The sequence below is a fragment of the Apodemus sylvaticus genome, chromosome 3, assembly GCF_947179515.1.
Source record: "Apodemus sylvaticus chromosome 3, mApoSyl1.1, whole genome shotgun sequence".
In the NCBI taxonomy this organism is placed as follows: domain Eukaryota; kingdom Metazoa; phylum Chordata; class Mammalia; order Rodentia; family Muridae; genus Apodemus; species Apodemus sylvaticus.
The window spans coordinates 80,656,170-80,678,467 of NC_067474.1; the positions used below are offsets into that span (position 1 = coordinate 80,656,170).

At 39.0% G+C, this 22,298-nt stretch overlaps 1 protein-coding gene across 1 annotated transcript in view; it reads right to left on the minus strand.

The window, feature by feature from the left end:
* Window positions 1–8,873: 8,873 nt before the first annotated feature.
* The window catches only part of Brinp1 (BMP/retinoic acid inducible neural specific 1), a 140,725-nt gene continuing 127,300 nt past the window's right edge, over window positions 8,874–22,298 (minus strand). Inside the window, exon 7 of the mRNA XM_052175513.1 lies at window positions 8,874–10,483. Coding sequence (XP_052031473.1) covers window positions 9,346–10,483 — 1,138 coding nt within the window. The 3' untranslated portion in view covers window positions 8,874–9,345. The remainder of the gene's footprint in view (window positions 10,484–22,298) is intronic.

Genomic DNA, 22,298 nt, shown 5'->3' on the forward strand with positions numbered 1-22,298 from the left:
TTGCAACTGTTCTCTTATTAACTTGTACAAGGTAGATTTGTTTCTAACTCTTCCATTAAATGCTATTTATTTATTTATTTATTTACTTATTTATTTATTTATTTAAAATTCCTTGCCCCATCCCTCCTTCTCCTCAGAAAGTAGGAAGCTCCCCTTAAGTACCATCCACCTCCGGGATTTCCAGTTGTAGTAGGCCTAAGTATATTCTCTCCAGTGAGGCCAAACCAGGCAGTCCAGTTAGGGCAAGGGGATCCAAAGGCAGAGAACAGAGCCAAGGAAAGCCCCCACTACAATTATAAGGGGACCCTCCTAAAGATTAAGCTGCACATCTGCTACAAATGTGTAGGCAGACTAGGTCCAGCCCAAGCACACCTTTGGTATGTGTTTAGTCACGTTAGTTGACTCTATAGGGCTTCTTGTGGTGTCCTTAACCCCCTCCAGCTTGCTCAGTTCTATCCTCTACTCTTCAACAAGATATCCAGAGTACCACTTGATATTTGTCCGTGGGACTCTGCATCTGTTTTCACAGGCTGTATGAAACTTCTCAAGTGACAGTTATGCTAGACTCCTGTCTACAAGCATAGCAAAGTATAATTAATAGCATTAGGGATTAGTTCTCTTGCATGGGATATGTTTGGGATATGTTTTGAGACGGGCTTGCCAATGGGTTGGCTGTTCCCTCAATCCCTGTTTCCTCTTTATCCCTGTACATTTTGTAGGCAAGAAAAAATTCAGGTTGAAGGTTTTGTGGGTGGAATGATGTCCCCTTCCCTCTATTGGTCACTCCAGTCTCCATATACCCCACTGGTAGGATTCTCAACTAGGGTTACTCCCAAGAAACTACATGAAACTCATCATCTCCAGCTACTTCCAGAGATGCCCTCATCTTACCCCCAGCACTTTCCCACACTCCCTCTCCCCACACTTGGTCCCTATCCTGTTCCCCTCTTCCCCTACTCCCCACCTAGTTCACTTCATCCATCTACCCCTCCTGAGTAAGATTCAATTCAGTTCTTTAATTGGAAGGATTTGGAAGAGCCCACAGATACAACTAAGAACATCATTGGAAAATGATTTCCAGTCTTCAAAGTGGGCCATGCATAGCTAACTTCTATGTTCTATGTTCTGTACCACTAAACATGTTCTGACAGCACTAATTCCTTCCTGTGAGAGATTGAGAGGAATTATAAGCAAAGAGATATCCAATGACAATTTGGCAAGGCAGAAGTTATTATGCTCAGGTGAAATATAAAGATACAGAAATACACAGGAATCAAATAGCCATCAATAATAATCTTATTTACAAAGGATGCCAACAAAAACCCTTTATGCCTCAAAACCTTTATATCTAAGTATTTAGTAGGTATCTTAAGCTGTAAAATTGCATCTAACTAATTTTAGTTGCTGTGATTTCATTACCTGTATGATGAGAATAATGATTATTTAGGAGTTTCTAAAGAATAAATAAGATACATATCTGAGACATTGTAGTTGCTTATAAAATTATGTTCTTTTCTCTTCTTTTGTCAGTGTGTACAGAATCCAATTTTCTGAAGCGCAGCTGACTGACAATGACCCTATAAAACTTGAGAGTGCTTGTAAGATGTTTTAATTTTTATTTGTGTTTTATGTGTGAATGTAAATGTACATGTACATGTGTTTGGCATGACACATGTATGGAGGACAGAATACAGCTTGTTGGAATTGGCCCTTAACATTTTACCTTATGGTTTCCAGAGATTAATTTTCTGTCATTATTCGTGGTGGTAAGCCATTCATTGGGATAATAGTGACATTTATATTCCCCTTTCAAAAATGTTCATACATTAAGTGACACTGTTATAAATATCTCAAAACCTGGATCATAATATAGTGTCTTTATTTGATTTATCCAAGTTTTAATGCTTTTGGAAGAGAAAGAAGTGGTGTTTATTTTATGACCAACAATGGTAATTCTGTAACTTTGGGAATCGTGAGATAGAAATTATAAGTGGAAATAGTGTAATATCAGGGAGTTGATTGATGTTGACATCCTCACAGAGTCTCTGTCTATATAAGTCAAGGTATTCTGTATTCTAAAGATACCCCCTCTCTATATCTGATCACATAGGATGAGTCTGAGGTGTGTGTTCTGAAGCCTTGGATCTGAATCAATATTTATTATCGAAATAGGGGAATGTGTCCAAATCACCAAACGCTCCTTTTATATTTCATATCTTCAGGGACTAGATGAAATTTTTCATTTCCTGACTTCAGTTTACCCATGCCACTACATACAGCCTCCTAATTTCAATACCCTGCTACTGTTCTTTCTATGGAAAAGCTACAAACACAGTGATTTCTTTTGTTATAGATGGAGTAGCCCTTGCTGGAGTAGTCTTCCTAAGCTTCTGGAGATGGAGCAAGAAGTACATCTGGGCTCTGAGCCAGAGAGCGCTCTTTCAGATGGTAAACCGGCCCCAGGCAGTGTGCTCTTTCATGGGATCCTGCTGAAACTGAATGATTCTGGCACTAGTGAATTTAAGACTATGGCTTAGGGAAGAACTTAGTGATTCTGTGATAAAGAAGTGGAGCTTTTTAGAGTTTGGTCAGTTTCTTCAGGTCATATTGTTGTACATCTGATTTGGATTTAGTGTTGCAATGAATGTAGTCTTGTATAGTTAAAACCACATTTTTAAACAATGAGAGATTATAATAACATTATTATTCGTGGAAAGATAGGCAAAATATGTTTTAAGACTAAGTTGATAGTAAGATTCAACTTCCTATGGAGTTACGCAGCATTTCATCTTGACCATGTCAATGCTCCTCCAACAAACAGAACTTCTGTGTCCCATTACATACTTTGGGGCCATGGGAAGTTGTTAATTTGTGAGAATTCTCTTATCATGGAGATTAATGTTTTTCTAAAAGAGGTTTGCAAGAATGTCCTTTGATCCTTCACCATATGAAGACATGTAGGATGTACCATCTAGAAGAAAATTTCCATCTCTACACCAGACAACAAAACTACTGATGACTTATCTTGGACTTCAAAACTTCCACATGGATGAAAAATATATTTCTATGGTTAAAAATTACTCAGTTTTACTACTGTGCTATAGCTGTTTAAATGTATTAATGCATAAGTAACCTGCAGGAAGCCCATACTGTTGTACTTAGTTTGTAAAGTGAGCTGAAATGATTACAGCTTTTATTATATTAATATGCACTGCTTTCTAAATTGTATTTTACAGCATTTATTTACCAAATAGATAGGCTTCTTATATGCTAGTTTGTCTTGGTATTCTTAAAAAATGCTTAATTCTCAAAGCAACCAGGTTAGAGAAGTCCTATTAAGAATCTCCTTTCTACAGAAGAAATTGAATCAGAGAGAGTCTAAATATATCATTTAAGCTCCAAAGCTAATAAATAGCAGAGCTCCAGGCTTGCTTTTCAACTCTAAGTCAGCACTTCTAGCTACTGTTCTGAATTCTTTGTGATTTTTCTCATGTTAAGAATATTGTTAAGAAGGTGGTAAAATCACTAACTTGGAAATTTTCTTTTTGGTTTTGTAGGCAATTGATAATTTAGGGAAAAAATCTATCACTTGGGTGAAACCAGTAACTTTAGAGTCCTTTTGTGCACCAACAAAATATCAGGTGACATTATTATTATTAATTGGTAATTATGTGCTGTATGATAACACCATGTAATTAAGCAATACTTGGCAGTATTTATAATCATCCTCTAATTTATAAGATGACTATAATTTTCTCATTTACCCAGGTATGTGACAGACTTATACCAATTTTCTATTGCTGTCCAAGATTGTGGGAATGGCTGGACTCAGGAAACACAGACATCTTTTATTAGAGCAACACCATAACTTAGGCTTTCAGATCAGCAATTCTTATATTCAAGCCCTATCTCAACATTGTATCAAAGCGCCTTTTCTTTTTCCGTCAGGGGAATGGTTCCATTGGAAGTGTGACCAAGACAGGAGAGCTTTAGTGGTGACATTTAGTGGAAAAGAACATTTGAGAATGTCCTCCAAGTAAGAAATTTTGCCTTTGAAGATCAGATACTAACTCAGGAAGAATCTCAACTTGTAATACTTAGGGTCAGTTTGCTCCTGCCAAGGGACGTAAGGAAATTTTTCTTTTGTACTTTTAGCAATCACCTCTGATGTATCATGCTCTCCCTTGTACTGGGCTTGTGAGTTCGGCTCTGTCTCTGATATAATATCACATCTTTATTTCTTAGCCTCTTCTCAAATTACTGGGTTTTTTTGATGCAATAATCCTTTATTTAGCTAGTGCTTTCAAAGAACAAATTAATGTAATGCATTTGGATCTAGAACATGCTGATTTTCATTAAAGTAATAATACTACCATTCCTGTCAACTGGTCCATACTTTAGTAACCAAGAAGAGACGTAAAGATGATCTCACATATACTACATGAACTCACATGTTGTCTTAGAACAAATTGTGCTTCAGTGAGTCAATAGAGAACTAATGTATAGTGGAAAATTGGTCAGAGATATTGATTCAAGTTTTGTATTTGAGCATTCCAGAATCCTCAAGAGTAACTCAAGGGGTCATAGAAATGTTGCTCAAAAGTAAATATGCAGTTGTACATTTTTATTACAAAAAGGACCAAAGCCTTTATGTCTCCCAAAAACGTACTTGTACCTGTGCAAATAAAGTTTCATATTTCCTTTGGCAATCTGAAAAGTCTGCATAAATATTGAGATGACTTCCTTATCCTTGATTCGTGTCTAGCCTATTGCGTTCTTTCATTCTTCTTGATCTGTAAGCTTATTGAGTAGGGAAGGTTTGGCAAGACAAGATAGTGTATTTGTCTCAGGATAGTACCTTGTCTCAGTATTCTTAAAGATCAGGTGCTGGGGGGGGGTAAAGAATGACTGTATTTGTAAGTTCACCCTTTGATGCTGGTTTGAACAGAACAACACCAAGATAGTAGAGGTCCTACAAGTGCCCATTTTCTCCAGAATTTTTAGGCTTATAAGTCAGTAGCTGCTGATTCTACATAAGTGGAAGGGAGAAAATAACCTCCACTCAAGCTGAGATCACTATAATCATAAAGGAATTTGACTGATCCATAGCTACAAAAATCCCTTTGAGTAAGATGATGATGATGATGATGATGATAGTAGAGAGAAACAGGGCAGTGACAATTGCAAAGAATAAATATAAACCCCAAGCCTGTGCTTTGGGTAATCAATTAGCAGAAATTCCACAAGGAAGATTCTTGTACGGGTTAGGTGATTATCCTAGATGACCTTTCATTTTGAGAAAATGAAAAGGGCACGAAGCACACAGTCAGTTATAAAAACTAAAAAAATACCTTTTTGCATAATTCCTTATTGCTGAAATTTCAACTATATTAAAATGTTCCTTTAATACTAAGCATCTTCTTTGTATGTGTTTAATTGTATTTCTATTCTTCTTAATAAAGTGACTATTTTTATGCTAATAATACATATTTCTTTGAATTCTCTTGACAGCCATTAACAATGTAGCATCTACTTTCTTTACTGGTCTTTTCTCTACCATATTTTTTTCTCATTCCTTTATCTTCTAACTTGATGTTTAGTTTTTAATTAATAACTGGTAATCTGACAAATACTATTTAACAGATCAATTTTATCTAATTATAGTTAATATTGTCTGCCTAAAAAGTTTGTCTTGCTGTCTGTTTTTATAGCTGCCTATTTTGATTTTCTCCTTTACTGTCTTAATGTTTTATATTTTCCTTTAGTAACTGGTAAGTGATTTCTTCTGCCTCTGTGACAGTAACAATTACTCACACCTCCCCCTTTGGTGCTTTGACATCTTCTCTTGATCATTTATCACCATCTAGTGGATCCATATTTACATTATGATAATTTTCTTCTCAGGGAAAAGTGAATAGGATAAATTATGAATCATTAAGATCATTTTATTTTAGTTTAGACAACCAAAGAAGGAATATAAGAGATTTTATTATTCTACTAGAATAACCTCAAAGTATGATTATTTTTGTGTTTATTAGTTTTACAGACCAACATTTCTTTCACATTAGGTATAGTCTCTGGATAACTACTGTAATCTCTAAAGAGAGACTTACTGTTAGTGCGACCCTCTCCTTGCCCTTTCCTTTACAGAGGGCAGATATGCTATGGTCTAGAATTTTCCAATGATTTTATTTGATAGCTAATTAATGGTTTTCTGTGGTTTCCATGGTGATGACATGCTTTGCTGCCAAGCCTTATCCAAATGGGCATTCTGTTCACTCTTGTGTCTTAGCATCAGCATATTAATCAGAGGCTGTAGGTCCTCAGTTGCTGCATCAAAATGGTAAAATACTAATTGAATTAAAATCCTACTCAAAGTCTTCCAGATTCGCTTCCTTGCATTTAGAAGGGACAATTTTAGGTCAAAGGGCTCAGAGTCAGACTGAAGCAAGAGACAATGGAACTTTACAGTATTGTTTTGCATCATCTGTGCAAAGTGTTTTTCTCTTCACATAGAATATATTTTAGTAATTTAATTTTTCCTCTTGAAATTTCCTATATTCCCATAACCTTTCAACACCAAGCACTGAATGTATCTCCAAGGTGAAATGACTGACTCGGTACTTCCAAGGTGAACGGGAAGTGACTCTTCCCAAACATAGTTTTGGTGAAGACTGGTGAGGACTTTCTATTGAAGGTCCTAACACCATTGTGAAGAGGATGGGGTACTAGTGTTGTGAAGATGAGGACTGCCTAGCAATCTTCAAAGCTCTGTACTTTGCAAGAGGATCTCATATAGCAGATAGGAGGTAGTCCTTGGAAGTTGGAGATAAAGGAGGAAAGAAAATGAGCTGAAGGTAACCAGTCTGGAAATTGTTTAGGTCATGATCATTGTTGATGTTTGTTTCTATTTTCCCTATAGAATCAATACTTTTGCTCCTCTAGAAAGGGTTTCATTTAAAAATGAAACTTTTAAAAGTCATTATTGTGGCTAGTACAGAATTGCTTTATAAAAGTTAAATTTATATATTTCTGTTTTCTTTTCACCCTTTATCTGGTCATTATGTTCCTTCCACTTGTCTAACTTTTAACCATTTTCTAATACTGACAGCGGACCTATTCTTTCTATAGAGTCTTTATTTTTCAGACTGCCAAGCTGAGTTATAGCTTCCTCAGGGCTCCTCTCTGCATACCTGACTCTATCAAGATACTCATCTGGGTGTTCCTCAAATATATATATAATATTATATATTATATAATATAACAATAAAATATATAATATATATAATTTATATATATAATATGAATGGCATAAAACATGGCTGTTTCTTACATTATTTATATTTTTGACAATTTCATTCATTTACTAGATGCTTAAAGATTGTTTGATGAGTGCCTGGATCTGCTTATGCTCTAGGGATATTGTATAATGCAATCCTTGACATAAAAGATTTCCCAACTAAATGACTCTTTCTAACACTGAGGTTTGAAAACCTATGCAAGTGTGTTGTAGGTAGCATAAAATGTAAATGTATGTTAATTCATACAAAAATGAGATTATTAAAAGTTTAATATGCTATCTTAGGAAAAGCATTTTCCCCTTCACCTTTATGTAAATAAACCAGAAAATTCCCACTTTGTAAATGGAAGCTCACCTTCATTTTCACTTTCAGCTATCATGGATGGGTGTGCTGGTCACACGCCATCTAGGCTGCAGAAGAAGATACTATGAAGGATGTATGAGAGCACATAATAGAGGTCAAGTCAGTGTGTGGTGGGGTAAGGACTCATCAGCTAGCTTTTATAACATAATCTGAAATGGGAATGATTACTTCTGTTTGGTGAAAGCAGCATTCATGGAAAGTGGAAAATAGAGGCAAGCAGTTTCTTGCCTAAGCAGGCATTCAGTGAACACTGATGACACAGACTGGAGAACCTCTGTTTTCTACTGTACACTTCGATGTTTCTGTATTTTACTCCAAATATGCGAATGAGGATGCAGATATCAGACGAATACTTCTTGCAAGTACCACCTAAATGCTGAGCTAGCTCCTAAGGCTAATAAACATAGTCATCACAAATATTCTGAAAAACTTTGGAATGAGCCTGCCTTCTTCAGTCACTCATTCTACTAAACCCAAATCCCTCATAAGAAGGCCTAGTGTATATACTGTATATGCATGTGTGTCAAAACCTTGACACATGTTCACTGTGCTTGTGTAGTATAAATTAATCCAAAAGAAATAAAAGATGTATGTGGGAAGACTTATACACTCCATATACTCCAAAACTTCTATTATTACTATTATTACTTAGTCATGGGCTATACGCAAATTAACTATCTCTACTAGGAAAGCATTTCTGAACAATATGGTACTATATTTCTCTTCTGAGAAAGTAGGTGAAAAGTTTTTCTTTACAGTAGGAAAACCATTATCAAACACAATCTTGAATAGAGAAATCTTTTACCCTTTGTTAAAAATTTTTGAAGCAGAAAATATCAAAGTGTTTGGAGTGCTGAGAAAGAATGTGTATTAGCAAGGGCATAAGAAGATCTGATTCAATTCTTATGGGACAGATTCAAATTATTATAGGGGTGTTCATGAGCATGCTGCTTCCCTTTGACCCTCATTTCTAAACTAAGGACTTTAAAGAGCTAATATCTAAGGTTACTGACTTCTATGATTGTGTCAGTTTGTGTTCTCCAAACCCTACCTAAGGACCATTTTCTTTTAGGTTAAGTTTATTGACAGGTAAGGAAGTCATATGGGTAAGATTGCAGTGTTGTTGCACCTGCCCCCACCCCACCCCCAACATCCGCAGCAGAGCGTCAAAAGAAGCACAAAGAATTAAGCATAAAGAGGGAAGAAATCTTAACCGAAGAAATATCTTCTTTATCTACGTCCATTTCCTCTCACAAGGAAAAATGGCAGTGTCAGAGGTACATTACATATATCTCTTTCTCTCTCTTGTAGTGTTTAATCTTAGCACCTGCACAGCAGAGGTCTTTACAACTCATTGCATATGCTCTCCCCCTCTCCCCCCTTACACAGCACCTGAGGCCAAAGAAGCCACCAACTCAAAGCTTCACAAAATTCTGAGACCCTTCTTCATGACAGAATATAGAAGTAAGAGACATGCCCCATGGTTTTATACAGTTGCTAGAACACTTTAGCTTCCAACAAATGAAGTTTTTTTCCCCTCCTTTCCTTTGAATACTAATTACATTTTACAAATTCGTGTATGTGTGTGTATGTGTGTTTGTGTGTTTTATTTTGTTTTGCTTTGTTTTGTTCTGTTGTATGTGTACAACAGAAGGGAAAGTCCATGGCAAAGTGTCCCGGGTTAGCAGAGTTTGGCTGTCATCTGGTCAGACTGTTTGAGGATCTCGGTGTTGTAGAGGTCCAAGGCATGATTCACCCTGATAATCTCACTATTGGTCAGCTTCAGGCGGTGCTTCAGCATACAGGAAAACAAGTCCAGCTGGGGTTTTCCTGGGGCCACAGGAGGGGCCAGGCGGTTAATTCTGTCCCGAATGTCCAACATGAGAAGCATCACGGATGAGGAGGAATAGAACTGACCTCCCTGTGTATAGGATTGGTTCACCTGTTGCACGGCACTTCGGAGGAGGTCAGCATTGAACCTCAGGCTGTACCCGAACACCTGCACATCAGAGATCTTGATGTAGAACTGCCTTTTGGAGGGATCTGACAGGTCCACCGGGCCCTGGCCAGTCTCATTGCGTTGGGTGGGTAGCCGAGTCCGACTACGTAGGTAGATATGGACAGTCTCGAAAAAAGTTTTCCACCGATTGCCCAGCAAGAGAGTCCAATTGTAGCATTGGCTGTTTTGCAGACGGATCTTCTCCCAACGTGGATAGCCAAATTCCCCAAAAGGCATGTTCCAGCCTTCTGAATGGCTCCCACTGAAGGGATTGACATACACAAAGAACATAGGGTCCAGGCTGCTGTTGCGCATCTGGCAGATACGCATGGACATGCCGATCACCATGTGGATAAAATCCATGCGGTTCTTGTTGCTTTTGAGAGTTAGGGACATGCGCTTGCGCCACCGAGGGTCAAAGAATGTATCCAGGCGAATCTCATTGCTGATGAATGTAGTGTGGACATAGAGGCGTGAATCCATCTTCTGCAACAGGTACTTCAGTTCCAAGTCCTGGAAATCCAGGTCGGTCTCAAAGCTGATGAACTGCTCACTCCGCTCAGAGTCCACGTTTTGTGGTTCACAGCGGCCTCTATACAGCTTGTAGCCCTTATTGCAGGAGCCACAGAGTGAGATGTTAGCCAGGCTGCACATGGCACAGCTGTTGTTTCCACCTATGATGCATGGGATAGGGCGCTGACACAGTGTGGTGCTACCATGGCACACACAACTCCTCTGGCTTTCCAGGAAGGTTCCCCAGAACCCATTCTCATTGCAGTAGAGAAGTGACTGGACCCTTGCAAGCCACTGCTGAATTGTCCTGTGAAAAAGAAGAAAAATGGGAAAAGTTAGCTACCATCAATAGGATTATGAGGCACATTGTAAAACTGACCATGCAAGTTGGAGCTTCCCAAAGAACGAAAAGGGGAGAATAGAATTATGGTTTAGTGAAATGCTTGCAACACAAGTATGAGGACCTAAATTTAATTCCCAATATGCATGTAGAAAAAGTAGGCATGGTGACTGGCCCAGACTTATAATCTCAGATTTTGGTGGGCAGAGAAAGGATCCCAGAGACTCATTTGAAAGCCAGTCTAGCCTAATTGGTAAGCAAATAAAATATAAGAGAATGTCGAGTGAATATATATTAATAAATAAATTGTCATTCAGCATAATGTCTTAAAGCTGCTATATTAATTTGTACTTTACACAACTAACATTCTTTGTGAATATCTATAAAAAGGAGGCATCTTACTAATTATTAGGATATTCATCTATCTCTAGCTATTCCATTATAAAATAGGCACTGAGAAATTTGTGTTAGGGAATAAATTTTCTGAGCACAAATACTCTTTCTGGAGAGAACAAATCAAGAAACGTCTCACATGGGCAAGATTTGTGAACCTCTATGGCTTCTTTCTTTCTTTCTTTCTTTCTTTCTTCATTTCTTCCTTTCTTCCTTCTTTCTTTCTATCATATTTTTTAATTTGTATTTTAAAAATTTTTTAAAGATTTATTTATTTATTTTATGTAAGTACAGTGTAGCTGTCTTCGGGCACACCAGAAGAGGGCATCAGATCTCATTACAGATGGTTGTGAGCCAGCATGTGGTTGCTGGGATTTGAACTCAGGACCTCTGGAAGAACAGTCAGTGCTCTTCACTGCTGAGCCATCTCTCCAGCCCCTAATTTGTATTTTTTATGTCAACTCCAGAGGATTCCACACCTTCCACTTATGAAGTTGTGGCATGCCGAACCCTGTCAACTAAAATAAGCTCCATTGCATCATATTCTAGAAGTCAGGTAGTACTTCTATATGGATCATTTGATATGATTCTCAGAGTGGCTTTTCATAGCATACAATAAAGATAGATGTTCCTCAGTTGTCCAGAGTTCTAAATTCTCAATTGTATGGCATTTCTATTGCAAACTGTGTTTCTAAAACCCCTCCACATTGCCTATCCATGCCATGAATGCTACCAGTGTTTATACCCAGATTCCAGGCGATACAACATTTTAAAGAAGACAGATCCATGAACCAATAAGAACCAGCAGAAGAATACATAAAAATATGTAAAGCTGTCAGCCCAGAGGTCTTTCATTTTTCCTCGTTTCTTTGGAAGTCACCTATTGGCTGTTCTCCATGCTACAAATATTCCTGCATATCTGTCCCCCAGTCTTTACCATGCACAGGCATTTTTATGCCCAGTCTCTCACTTGAGCCTACCAACAACACCCAGACAATGACTTGAGATTCAGGCTTCACAGGCAAATGGAAAAAAATCCTGGTTCTTCTCTTCTTCTTCTTCTTCTTCTTCTTCTTCTTCTTCTTCTTCTTCTTCTTCTTCTTCTTCTTCTTCTTCTTCTTCTTCTTCCTCTTCTTCCTCTTCTTCCTCTTCTTCCTCTTCTTCCTCTTCTTCCTCTTCTTCCTCTTCTTCCTCTTCTTCCTCTTCTTCCTCTTCTTCCTCTTCCTCTTCCTCTTCCTCTTCCTCTTCCTCTTCCTCTTCCTCTTCCTCTTCCTCTTCCTCTTCCTCTTCTTCTTCTTCTTCTTCTTCTTCTTCTTCTTCTTCTTCTTCTTCTTCTTCTTCTTCTTCTTCTTCTTCTATATTTTCTTTATTTACACTTCAACTGTTATCCCCTTTCCTCATTTCCCCTCCCAAAACCCCCTATCCCATCTCCCATACCCCTGCTCACCAACCCATCCACTCTCAGTTTTTGTCCTGGCATTCCCCTACACTGGGGCATCGAGCCTTCACAGGACCAAGGACCTCTCCTCTCATTGATGTCTGAAAAGGCCAGCCTCTGCTACATATGTAGCTGGTCCTTCCATATGTACTCTTTGGTTGGTTGTTTAGTCCCTGAGAGCTCTAGGAGTTCTTCTGTTCTTAAACAGAGTTGACAGTGGGCGGTTTTCTTAGCTTTCCCACTTAGTCCTCCTACCTGTCCTTAGGATTGTTGTAAGGATTATTCAAATTTTTGTATGAAGTATACCTCCAAATTTGGTAGGTACTAAGGCTTAGTCAAATTCAGCTCTTGTTCTTCCTGCAAAAGGATTGTCAGGTTTATTTTATAAGCATGAATACAGAAGCTCCAAGGGGAACTGATGGACCATATGACCATAAAGAAGTGAAGTCCCCTGGCACATCAACTTTTGTTTGGGCATTATCTATCAGTCTAAATTTTTAAAAGTCTTAAATAAAATGTTTTAGGACCACAGGCAAGATTTGTGATGACACAGATTATGATGATGATGATGATGATGATAGCTCATAGTTCATGGTCTTCCAGCACTATGAGAATGAGAAAAAAAGCTCATTTGCACCTGTGGTGGGATGTGTTAGCCATCTGACTGTTCCAGCAATTCTCTTGCCTTAAAATCACAAAAATCATAACCCCCCGAAGCCAGTAGGGAGATAGGACATTCCAAGGTGAAGAGCGAGGACATTGTTGGTTCAAATAGAACTGAAGTCAGAGAAAAAAAAAAACAACACAAAAACCAAACCTATCCTGGAACTGGGAATGAGTCATTACATCTCTTAAATCCTTACTATTCTTTGCTAAAATGGGGATAATAAAGTCTGTCTCAAGTGGCTGGCACAGGGATGCTGAGAAGATATATTTAAACTGCTGAGAAAAGTCTAGGATACAGCAATTATATACATAAAAAAAGCATGTAAAAGTACACAGTGCTCATATCTCAGAGAATATGCTCTTCCTTTGAAGGTCCTGAGACACTCTCTGGTATGCTCTGAAGTCTAAAAGAAGCCATTTTGTTGTAGCCATTTGAAAATGGATACTGTTGAAATGGCTGCTTGGCTGACTTGGGATTTAAATGAGTTACTTATCAGCTGAGAAAAATGGTGGAATAATTAGCTTCTTGAAACTGTCTACCTATTTAATCCACAGAACCACCCCTCCATCCCGAATATGATAAAAGAAAAAAGGAAAAACTATCCTCCCTGAAAACACCGCAAGGCATTGTGCTTGAATTTTTTGTCTCATCCCTGGTTTCTCCCCCAGTCTCTCAGGTTTAGCAGGCAGGGCCTTTCTTTCCTCGGCACACAACACACAACCTAGCTAGCTTTATGTTTGCTGAATAAATGAACAAAGGATATTAATATTTTCCGTCTTACATTTTATTAACAAAAAGGGGGGAAAAGGAAAAAGGAAAACAAATTTCTCTCTGTCCCCTCAGGACAGCAGTATTAGTTTTCCATACCATCCACCCACACAGCCGCAGGCCTCCCTGGTCTCTGGTTCGTGAGACCAATCCTATTACAGCCTGGAGAACAGCAGGCCCAGCTTTCAGGAAACGGAGCAAGAATCATAATGAGCTGTGTGGCTCCCACCTCCCAAATCAGAACATTGACTGAATATTGGGGTATGAGTCATCTGATATTTTTTGTGAGCTGCAGGGGCCCTCCACGCGGCTGTGATTGCGTGGTTACATCTGACAAGAGCTCTATTTCAAAATGCCTCTTTCAAATGGCCCACACTTGCCCCTGTCACTCCCTCTCCAAGTGACAGCACAGTACCCCATTTAGAGTGCTTCTGTTCCCATCTGCAAGGCATTCTATAAGCCCGTAGAGCGCCCCCTTTCTCGTGTCTCATCTTTGGGACCCTTTGTCAGGACCACAGCCCCCACTCCTCCTGTCAATGCTTCATTGTAGTGGCACTCTCAGAATCCTCAGTGGGGGAAATAAAAAGATGAAAGTTCCTGGTGATGCTGCTACAAGCAAGGAGGCTGCTGGGGAATTAGGATTCCAGCCTTGTCAGGCAGGAGGGACTGGGGACAGAGGCCCTCTGAGACACATTAGCAGGCTGCATGGCACCTGCGTCTCCTGAGCTCGGAATAATTGTGAGGTTGTGGGCTGTATCAAAGGGGGCATTAATGGTACAGCATGAGGAGGCAGAAGGGAAGTGGTGTGAAGGAGGGGTGTAAGGAATGCAAGGCCCAGGAAAGAGGAAACAGAGGGGAATGTTGGGGTGACAGAGAGGAGAAAGGGACTCCATGTTGGAAATGATGGGCAGAAGGGTACATGGATGCTACTGGGCATAATGTCTTATCTCACAACCAGTGGGTGGGATAGAAACAGTTTCAGGGGAGGTTGAATTACTATCAGTTACAATACTCAGAGAATGTGGACAAGGAAGAGACCAGAGGATGGGCACAGATTAGTGATCTATTCCTTTTGTTTTATATAAAAGCAAGAGAGAGAGAGAAAGACAGAGACAGAGACAGAAACAGACAGAGAGACAGAGAGGGAGACAGAGACGGAGAGAGGGAGAGACAGAGAGATGGAGAGATGGAGAGACAGAGACAGAGATAGAGACAAACACACACAGAGAACAGTGTTATCAGTGATTCCTATTTCCCACTTTCACTGAGCTTCCTGTTACTTTGCATGACTTCATTGGAGACGCCTGAAAAATAAGCTCATCCCATGTTTTGTGTATTTACTGATTTCTTTAATACAAGCAACTTTCAGCATCAGCTTTAATCCAAATAATTTCCCATGCCTTCTCCATCTCCACCCACTGATTTGAGTAATAAAAAATGTCATTGGAGGAAGAATCCTAACCCAATGGAGGGATTTCTATGCCTTAACGTTATTATTCAACTATGAAGCATGGATGGTGATAGGGAGTATTCATGTGCACAGTTGCCCTGAGTGTCACCTGTCATCAGAGTGGTATGACAGAAGAGGACTTGAGAGGTGAAGTAACATACTACTCAAATACCAACTTTGTATATCTACTGAGGGTATATTTTGTGCTATAAACCATTGTCTGTATTAAAACAATAAGGATAACAAACAGGAAGAAGTAGCCATAAGAAGATAAACAAATGAATGAATGGGGAAACAGTTTGATCATGTAAGAATCTATTACCACATCCCTTGCTTCCTCTGAACCTTTGAGGGACTCTCTTACATTTAGAGATAATTGAGCCTCTCTGATGAATGCACAGGGAGAGGCTGGGCACCAGGGGTAGGAGGGACTGTGATCTATAAATATCATTCCTCAGGCTAGCTAGTGACAGCTGTCTCAACTTCAGTGACAGGGAAACAGCTTAATAGGCCAGTTCTGTATGGGAGGGTCTCACAATGTTCACACAGGCCCACTGTTATGCAGTGAGTGTAAGGCAGTAAGGACCATGTTTTAAAATGCTTTTCTCTGTCTCTGAGGATCCAGCTACAGCCTCTTCCATTTGCATTTCTGTTGGATGAGATACTCAATTCATTCTGATGGGGGTTGGAATGAAGGGAGGAAAGGAGAGAGCTGGAGGGACAGGGACTAAGAGATTGGGAACAAGAGGAAAAAAAGAGTAAAGAGGAGGGCAGGAAGCTGCAAGTTAACTTCTAAAGTGGAAAAAAAATCTGGTACTTGATCTATTAGCACTCACAATGGCTTCAGATAAAGTAGGTTGGACCACAATAGCAAAGAACTTTTAAGAAAAGTCATTCAAATTAAAAGCCCATTTTCCTCATGTTTAGAACTGACTGCCACTGCCCCTCTGTTGATGTGATGGACAGTAAATGCATTTTAGTACCTCCTAGGTCATGACAGTTATCTCTTCATCCTCCCATCACCAACTTGAGGTAGGATTTGTTTCTGATTTCCATGTCAGTGATAAGGGTGTTGAAGCCAGAGAAGGACTGTCACTCATCCATGGTCACAAAGCATAGACATGGCCAGAGTTCAAGATTTCTAAATATAATTTCGGCATACTCTCAATGATCACAGTATATATCGCACGCCCTCTAAACCACATAGTGGATATAAACCACTCTCAGATTCCTGGGGACATCTCAGCTGCTTCCCTGTGGGTCCTGTCTTTGCCACAGCCAGGATGTTCTGGCAACCTGACAGGTCTCCCAGAGACACAGCATGAGTCCCTTGTCATTTGGAGGACAGAGGCTTTGCCACCCAGGGCTTCCCATCCGTTGTTTAAAGGCTCACATCTCCCATTCTGAACCATCCGGCTGGGGAGCCCTGGCTGGGATTCCTAATTCAAGCAACCTCCCTGCTGATTTTAATTGGAGGTTTTGCCTAAGCTGGGAATGTGGTGCCTGGCCTGTGGCATTTTAGGGAAGATCATACAAATCTAGTGCCAAGAGAATGTTTCAGGGAACAGGGGAAGAAATCTAGGCTAAAATACAAAAAACTATAATCCATAAGGTCTATTTGTTTAATAAAAGTATGTTTTTATAAGAAAAGAAGAAATGAAAAAAGAAGAATTTGGAATTTCAAATTACTCTTTATGCCAGTGTGTGTCTTCCTGGGTGTTTCTTTGACATTATAATTGGTGTCTAGGTAAATCTCATCGATCCACAGAGTGTATATTGTTCAGAAGACAGGCTAAAACTTGGAGACAAGAACTTACTCTGAGGTGTCTGGTATGCACTGTTCTTTATACACCTTGAAAGTGTGTATGTTTGTGTGTTTAAGTCTGTGCATGTGCAGGTATATGCAATATATATGCTTGTGTGGGTATGCATGTGTGTGTGTGTGTGTGTGTGTGTGTGTGTGTGTGTGTGTGTGTGTGCTTAGAGCCATACTTCTGAATGATCAGAAAGAGTGGTACTCTTCAAACCTACACTTGTCTGTAGGGTCAAATGCCTGGAGTACTGGTTCATGGCTGTGCCAGTCTCAATTATATATAGCCATCAGGCCCACTCTGCTCATCAGTTTCCCTGGACAAATATTTACCCTTTAATCATTGCTCTATTTAAGCTCCTTCTGTAGCCTTAACAGCCTGTTTGTCCTCAGTTCTTCACATGAGGTCAGAGCTTCGTTGACAGAATATAAGAGTGGTGAAGTAATGACCAAAAGGAGAGTTTTACAGTCTCATTCCATGCTGAGGACATTTTCTAGTTGGAAGCATGGAGTGAAGGCGGTAAGGATGCTTGCAGGGGGCAGGGCTGAGGGTACAAGGAGGAAGAGGGCAAGCTAGCTGCAAAGGAAGAATCCAACCTGGTCTTTCCAATTAGGTTGTCAGCATCTTAATTGGGGAGGATTATGAAACAATTTTTGCAATTACACTGTTCTGTGTCTGGAAGGAGGTGACAGGCAACATCAGCTGCATATTCAAATTCTGAGTTTTGCTTTGGGGCATAGAAGTACTGAAGACAGATGATGGAAGGAGCAAGAGCGGCTCAGAGATTAAAGAAGGACTAAAAGCAGCAGGTGCTCCCATGTGGATGCTGTCAGAGTCAGTTATTTGTCCTGAGCAGCACGTATGCAGCACAATAAAAGCCTCAGTCCAAAATTCTATGGAAGGGAAATGGGACAAACCAGAGCCTAGTGGCCTACTATAACCTTGAGACGAGACAATGAGCATGAAGGGCAGTGTTCTGGGGTGACCACAGCGTAGACATAAGTTAAGGAAGAAATGCACTTTGCACTAAGTCTATTTGACCTTGGATATTTGTCCTTGAATGAGTCACTTGAGTTTTTTGACAAGCATTCCTTTTTTTTTTGGTTGTCCCCCCGCCCCCCCCCCCCCCCCACCAGATAAGGTTTCTCTGTGTAGTCCTGGCTGTCCTGGAACTTACTCTGTAACTCTGTAGACCAGGCTGGCCTCGAACTCAGAAATCTGCCTACCTCTGCCTCCCAGAGAGCTGGGATTACAGGTGGGTGCCACCATCGCCCAGCAGAAACATTCTTCCTTCTTCCTCCTTTTGTCCTTCATTCTTGCACCCAGTGCTTGTGTGTGTGTGTGTGTGTGTGTGTGTGTGTGTGTGTGTGTGTGAGCTTGTACCTACATAAGGGACCATATACATGAAAACCATAGACCAACCAGTATTTTCTCAAAAGCCTACCACTTCGTTGTCAGTGAGACAGTCTTCCTTCCACTGGGATCCAAAGCTCACTGATTAATCTAGGATTGCCAGTCATTGAGCTCTCATGATCTACCATTTCTCTGTTTTCTTAGTGGTGGGATTGCAAGCATGAATTGATAATGTAGGCTTTGGTTTTTATGTGGGAGCTTTTGATGCAACTCTCTGACCAGATAAGTACTTTACCAACTGAGCTACTCTTCCAACCACTGAATCTCAGTTTTCATGTCTGCTAACTGCACATAATAACCACTTTGCACTTTTTCTTAAGAGCTAAGTTAAAAATGAAAAGCTTCTGAGAATTTTCAGTAAAAGGAAGTTAGAACTATTAGCCATTATCATTATCGAGGGTAAATGTCCCAGGTTAAAAAACAAATTATGTGTTACTAAAACAGACCAACTGATTGTAGTCTAATATTCTAGTTTCACTGTTTGCTCATTTTCCACAGTCCTAATGAACTTTGCCACTAGAATACTTGCATAAGAAAGATCTAGACTAGATGTGGGTATTGTACTCAAAGTGAAAAATAATGGTATTGAATCCTAATGAGTACATTATTTAACCTTGAACTAATTGCGGTCCTTTCTAAGCTTCTGTTGTCTCCAGTACAGAATAGAATAACCGTGTACCTCTTTGCAAGGTCATTCTGAGCATCAGATAAGAGAATGTAAAGAAGCTTCAGACTTCTAGTAGGTGCAGAAGTTCTCTTATGAAAACAGTGATTGTGTTCCCCTTGAGTTCACATGTTAAATGGTTCCTTTGAAATCAGTAATTACAGATTGAAAACTACAAGGGAGGAAAAATTCAACAAGTACTGGTGGGTCAGTTAACTACTGATGTTAAACAATGAAATTCTGATAGCAACTGCTTCTAATCCTGCAAATTAAATCAAATGATAAAAGATCTCTGAAAAGTAAACAGCAACAAGGACTAAACAATTCAACAAAAATGACAGCAACTATCTTCATGATATTGGCGTAGGAAGATATTTCTTTAGAGCATTTGCTACAGAGGAAAAATATTGGCTAACAGAAACATGCTAAGATTAAACAATACCCAGCCACCCCCAAAGAAGCACAGAATTAGAGACAACACAATAAATTAATGTACTTCTAGCTAATAAAAGATTGCATTCATAACTCAAGCCATGGTCAGATTGTGTCCCCATATCTGTCAATTGACAGCACAATTTTCATAGACACAGTGTTGGGGGTGGGAGCTTTAAGGTGATGTGTCCATGTGAATGCAGTTCTCATGCATGAAATTAATGTTGTTAAACATAGGAAGACCCGTAAAGCCTTTTATCATGAGAAGACAGTTACAAGGACCAGAAAGTCTTCCTTAGACATTTGTGTGAATTTCTTAGTCTTGGAATTCTAGGCCTCCAGAACACAGAGATTTAGTAGCTTATGAGAAACGCATGCTATGACATTTTGTATAAGTTTGAATAGATTAAGACACCACATAAAGTACTATAACTCAGTAAGAACAAGCCACAAGCAAAAATGGAGCATGGGCAAATGATAGAAGCAGACAGTTCATTTTACAAAGTGGTTATTTAAAAAGCTAATAATCCTGTGAATCTCTACTTCTGTTCATCATTAAGATGATATAAGCTAAAATTTCAATGATATACAACTTTAGATGAGCAGCTCAGATAAAATTTAAATTGACCAAAAGAAAGTGCTAAATATTGCAACGGCATATAGCAAATGCATCTTCCCAGTGCAGGACAGAAAAGAAACAAGTTCTAACAAAGAGAGAAAAGGGAACAGTCTGCTTTAGTATTTAGCAAAATGTACATATTAGCATATGTGTGGCAGCAATTGCATCCCTAGTAGTATACACCACCACCACCACCACTGACAACAACAACAACAACACAGGTACCCTAAAAGGCATACATTAAGATTGCTTCAATATTCATTGCAGCCCCAATCCAGAGACCATGTAAAAGACCATCAACACCAAAATAGCACACACCTTGGAATCTCCAGAGGGATGAGCCAACCACAATTACACAAAGCAAGGAACAGTTTGTACTACTTTTAAAAGACAAGATTTGAGCCAGAAGTTGAAGGTGCATGTCACTCTACTTAACAACCTGAATTCAAGTCCTGAAACCCATATGTTAGAAGGTTGTACTCTGACCACCACTTGTGCACCTTAGCAAACACACATGCACACTTAAAAATTATTGTGTTAATTAGTTAATTAATTGTACTAATTAGCTAATCAGTGTTTTATACAAAACAAAGTAGACCTATAGTAAATGTACCCATAACAGACAATGATAGACATGGGGTACCTTAATGCAGATATTACACAAGGTACTTATAGATACTATAGATACTAAGATACTTATAGAGAGGAGATGGAGTTAGAGATACATATTTGTCTATATGAGTAGATAGATAGAGCCCTATAAATGTATATATGTATGTAAACATACACGTGTATGTTTATATTTTTACTTTTAAAATTAAAATACAAATCATATTCCCTAATCCTCCACCTTGCTCCCTCTAGATACTTATAGAGAGGAGATGGAGTTAGAGATACATATTTGTCTATATGAGTAGATAGATAGAGCCCTATAAATGTATATATGTATGTAAACATACACGTGTATGTTTATATTTTTACTTTTAAAATTAAAATACAAATCATATTCCCTAATCCTCCACCTTGCTCCCTCTAGAAATCATGGTTTCTTTTTTTTAATTGTATTGTTTCATACACACACATACACACACACACACATACATACACACACACACACACACACACACACACACCATCCTCAGTCTATTTATTGCTATTTGGATGTATATGGATGCAAATACTTGGTATATGATATTTTCCTAATTGGTATATGATAATTTTTTATCCTCCCTTTACCCCCCATGTGTGTGTGTGTGTTTACACATATACACATGTGTGCACATGCATATGTTAAAATCACTATTGTTGGAGTTAGACGTGGAAGGAAACCATCAACTTACATGGTTTGACCTTTCTGTAAAGTTACAATAATTTTATAAGACATTTGCCAAATAACTCCTTAAAAATATCCAGAGCAACAGCACTTAGTAGATAACTCCTATGTCAGTTTTATGGAACCATCAAATCTTTCAGGTCTTTTGTTTGTCTGCTTAATACTTATCTTTGATCTTCATAATGTTTCTCTGTCACTATGCTGGGTAAAAGGAGGATTAAAATGCAATTTTAACATTATAAAAACCTGAGGCTCAGGAAAAGAGAAGAGATGTACTAATGGTCATGATTTACTTGTTACAAAATTGATGCTAAAACTCACCCATGCACAGACTGGAAGAAGAAGGTTTTGGTGTGGGAAGCAATGAGAATATTTCTGAAGGAAGATTAAAAACAAAACAAAAGAAAGACCAGTCCGCAAAGATTCTGAGAACTCAGTTCTATTTCTGACTCAATCCCTCGAGCCTCTAGATTCTAATCCAAATAAACAGTAACTTCCAAGCCTCAGGAAAAAGAGAGACAGAGAAAAAGAAAAAAACAAACAAAAAATATAAAGGAACTGAAAATACTTATTTTCTTGTCTTATATCAGGGAAGTGAGTCAACTGCCCTATTTGCTACAAATACAGAATGACAAACATTGGTAGAAATAGAGATGTCCCCACCAATCTTGGGCTTGATAAATACTGCACACTGCTGGGAATGAGCTTCAGGCATGCATCTACCAGCCCCTCTTCCTAATTGTACTCCCTTGGGTTACCAGAGTGTTGGAATGCTTTCCCATTTTTTTGCTCCA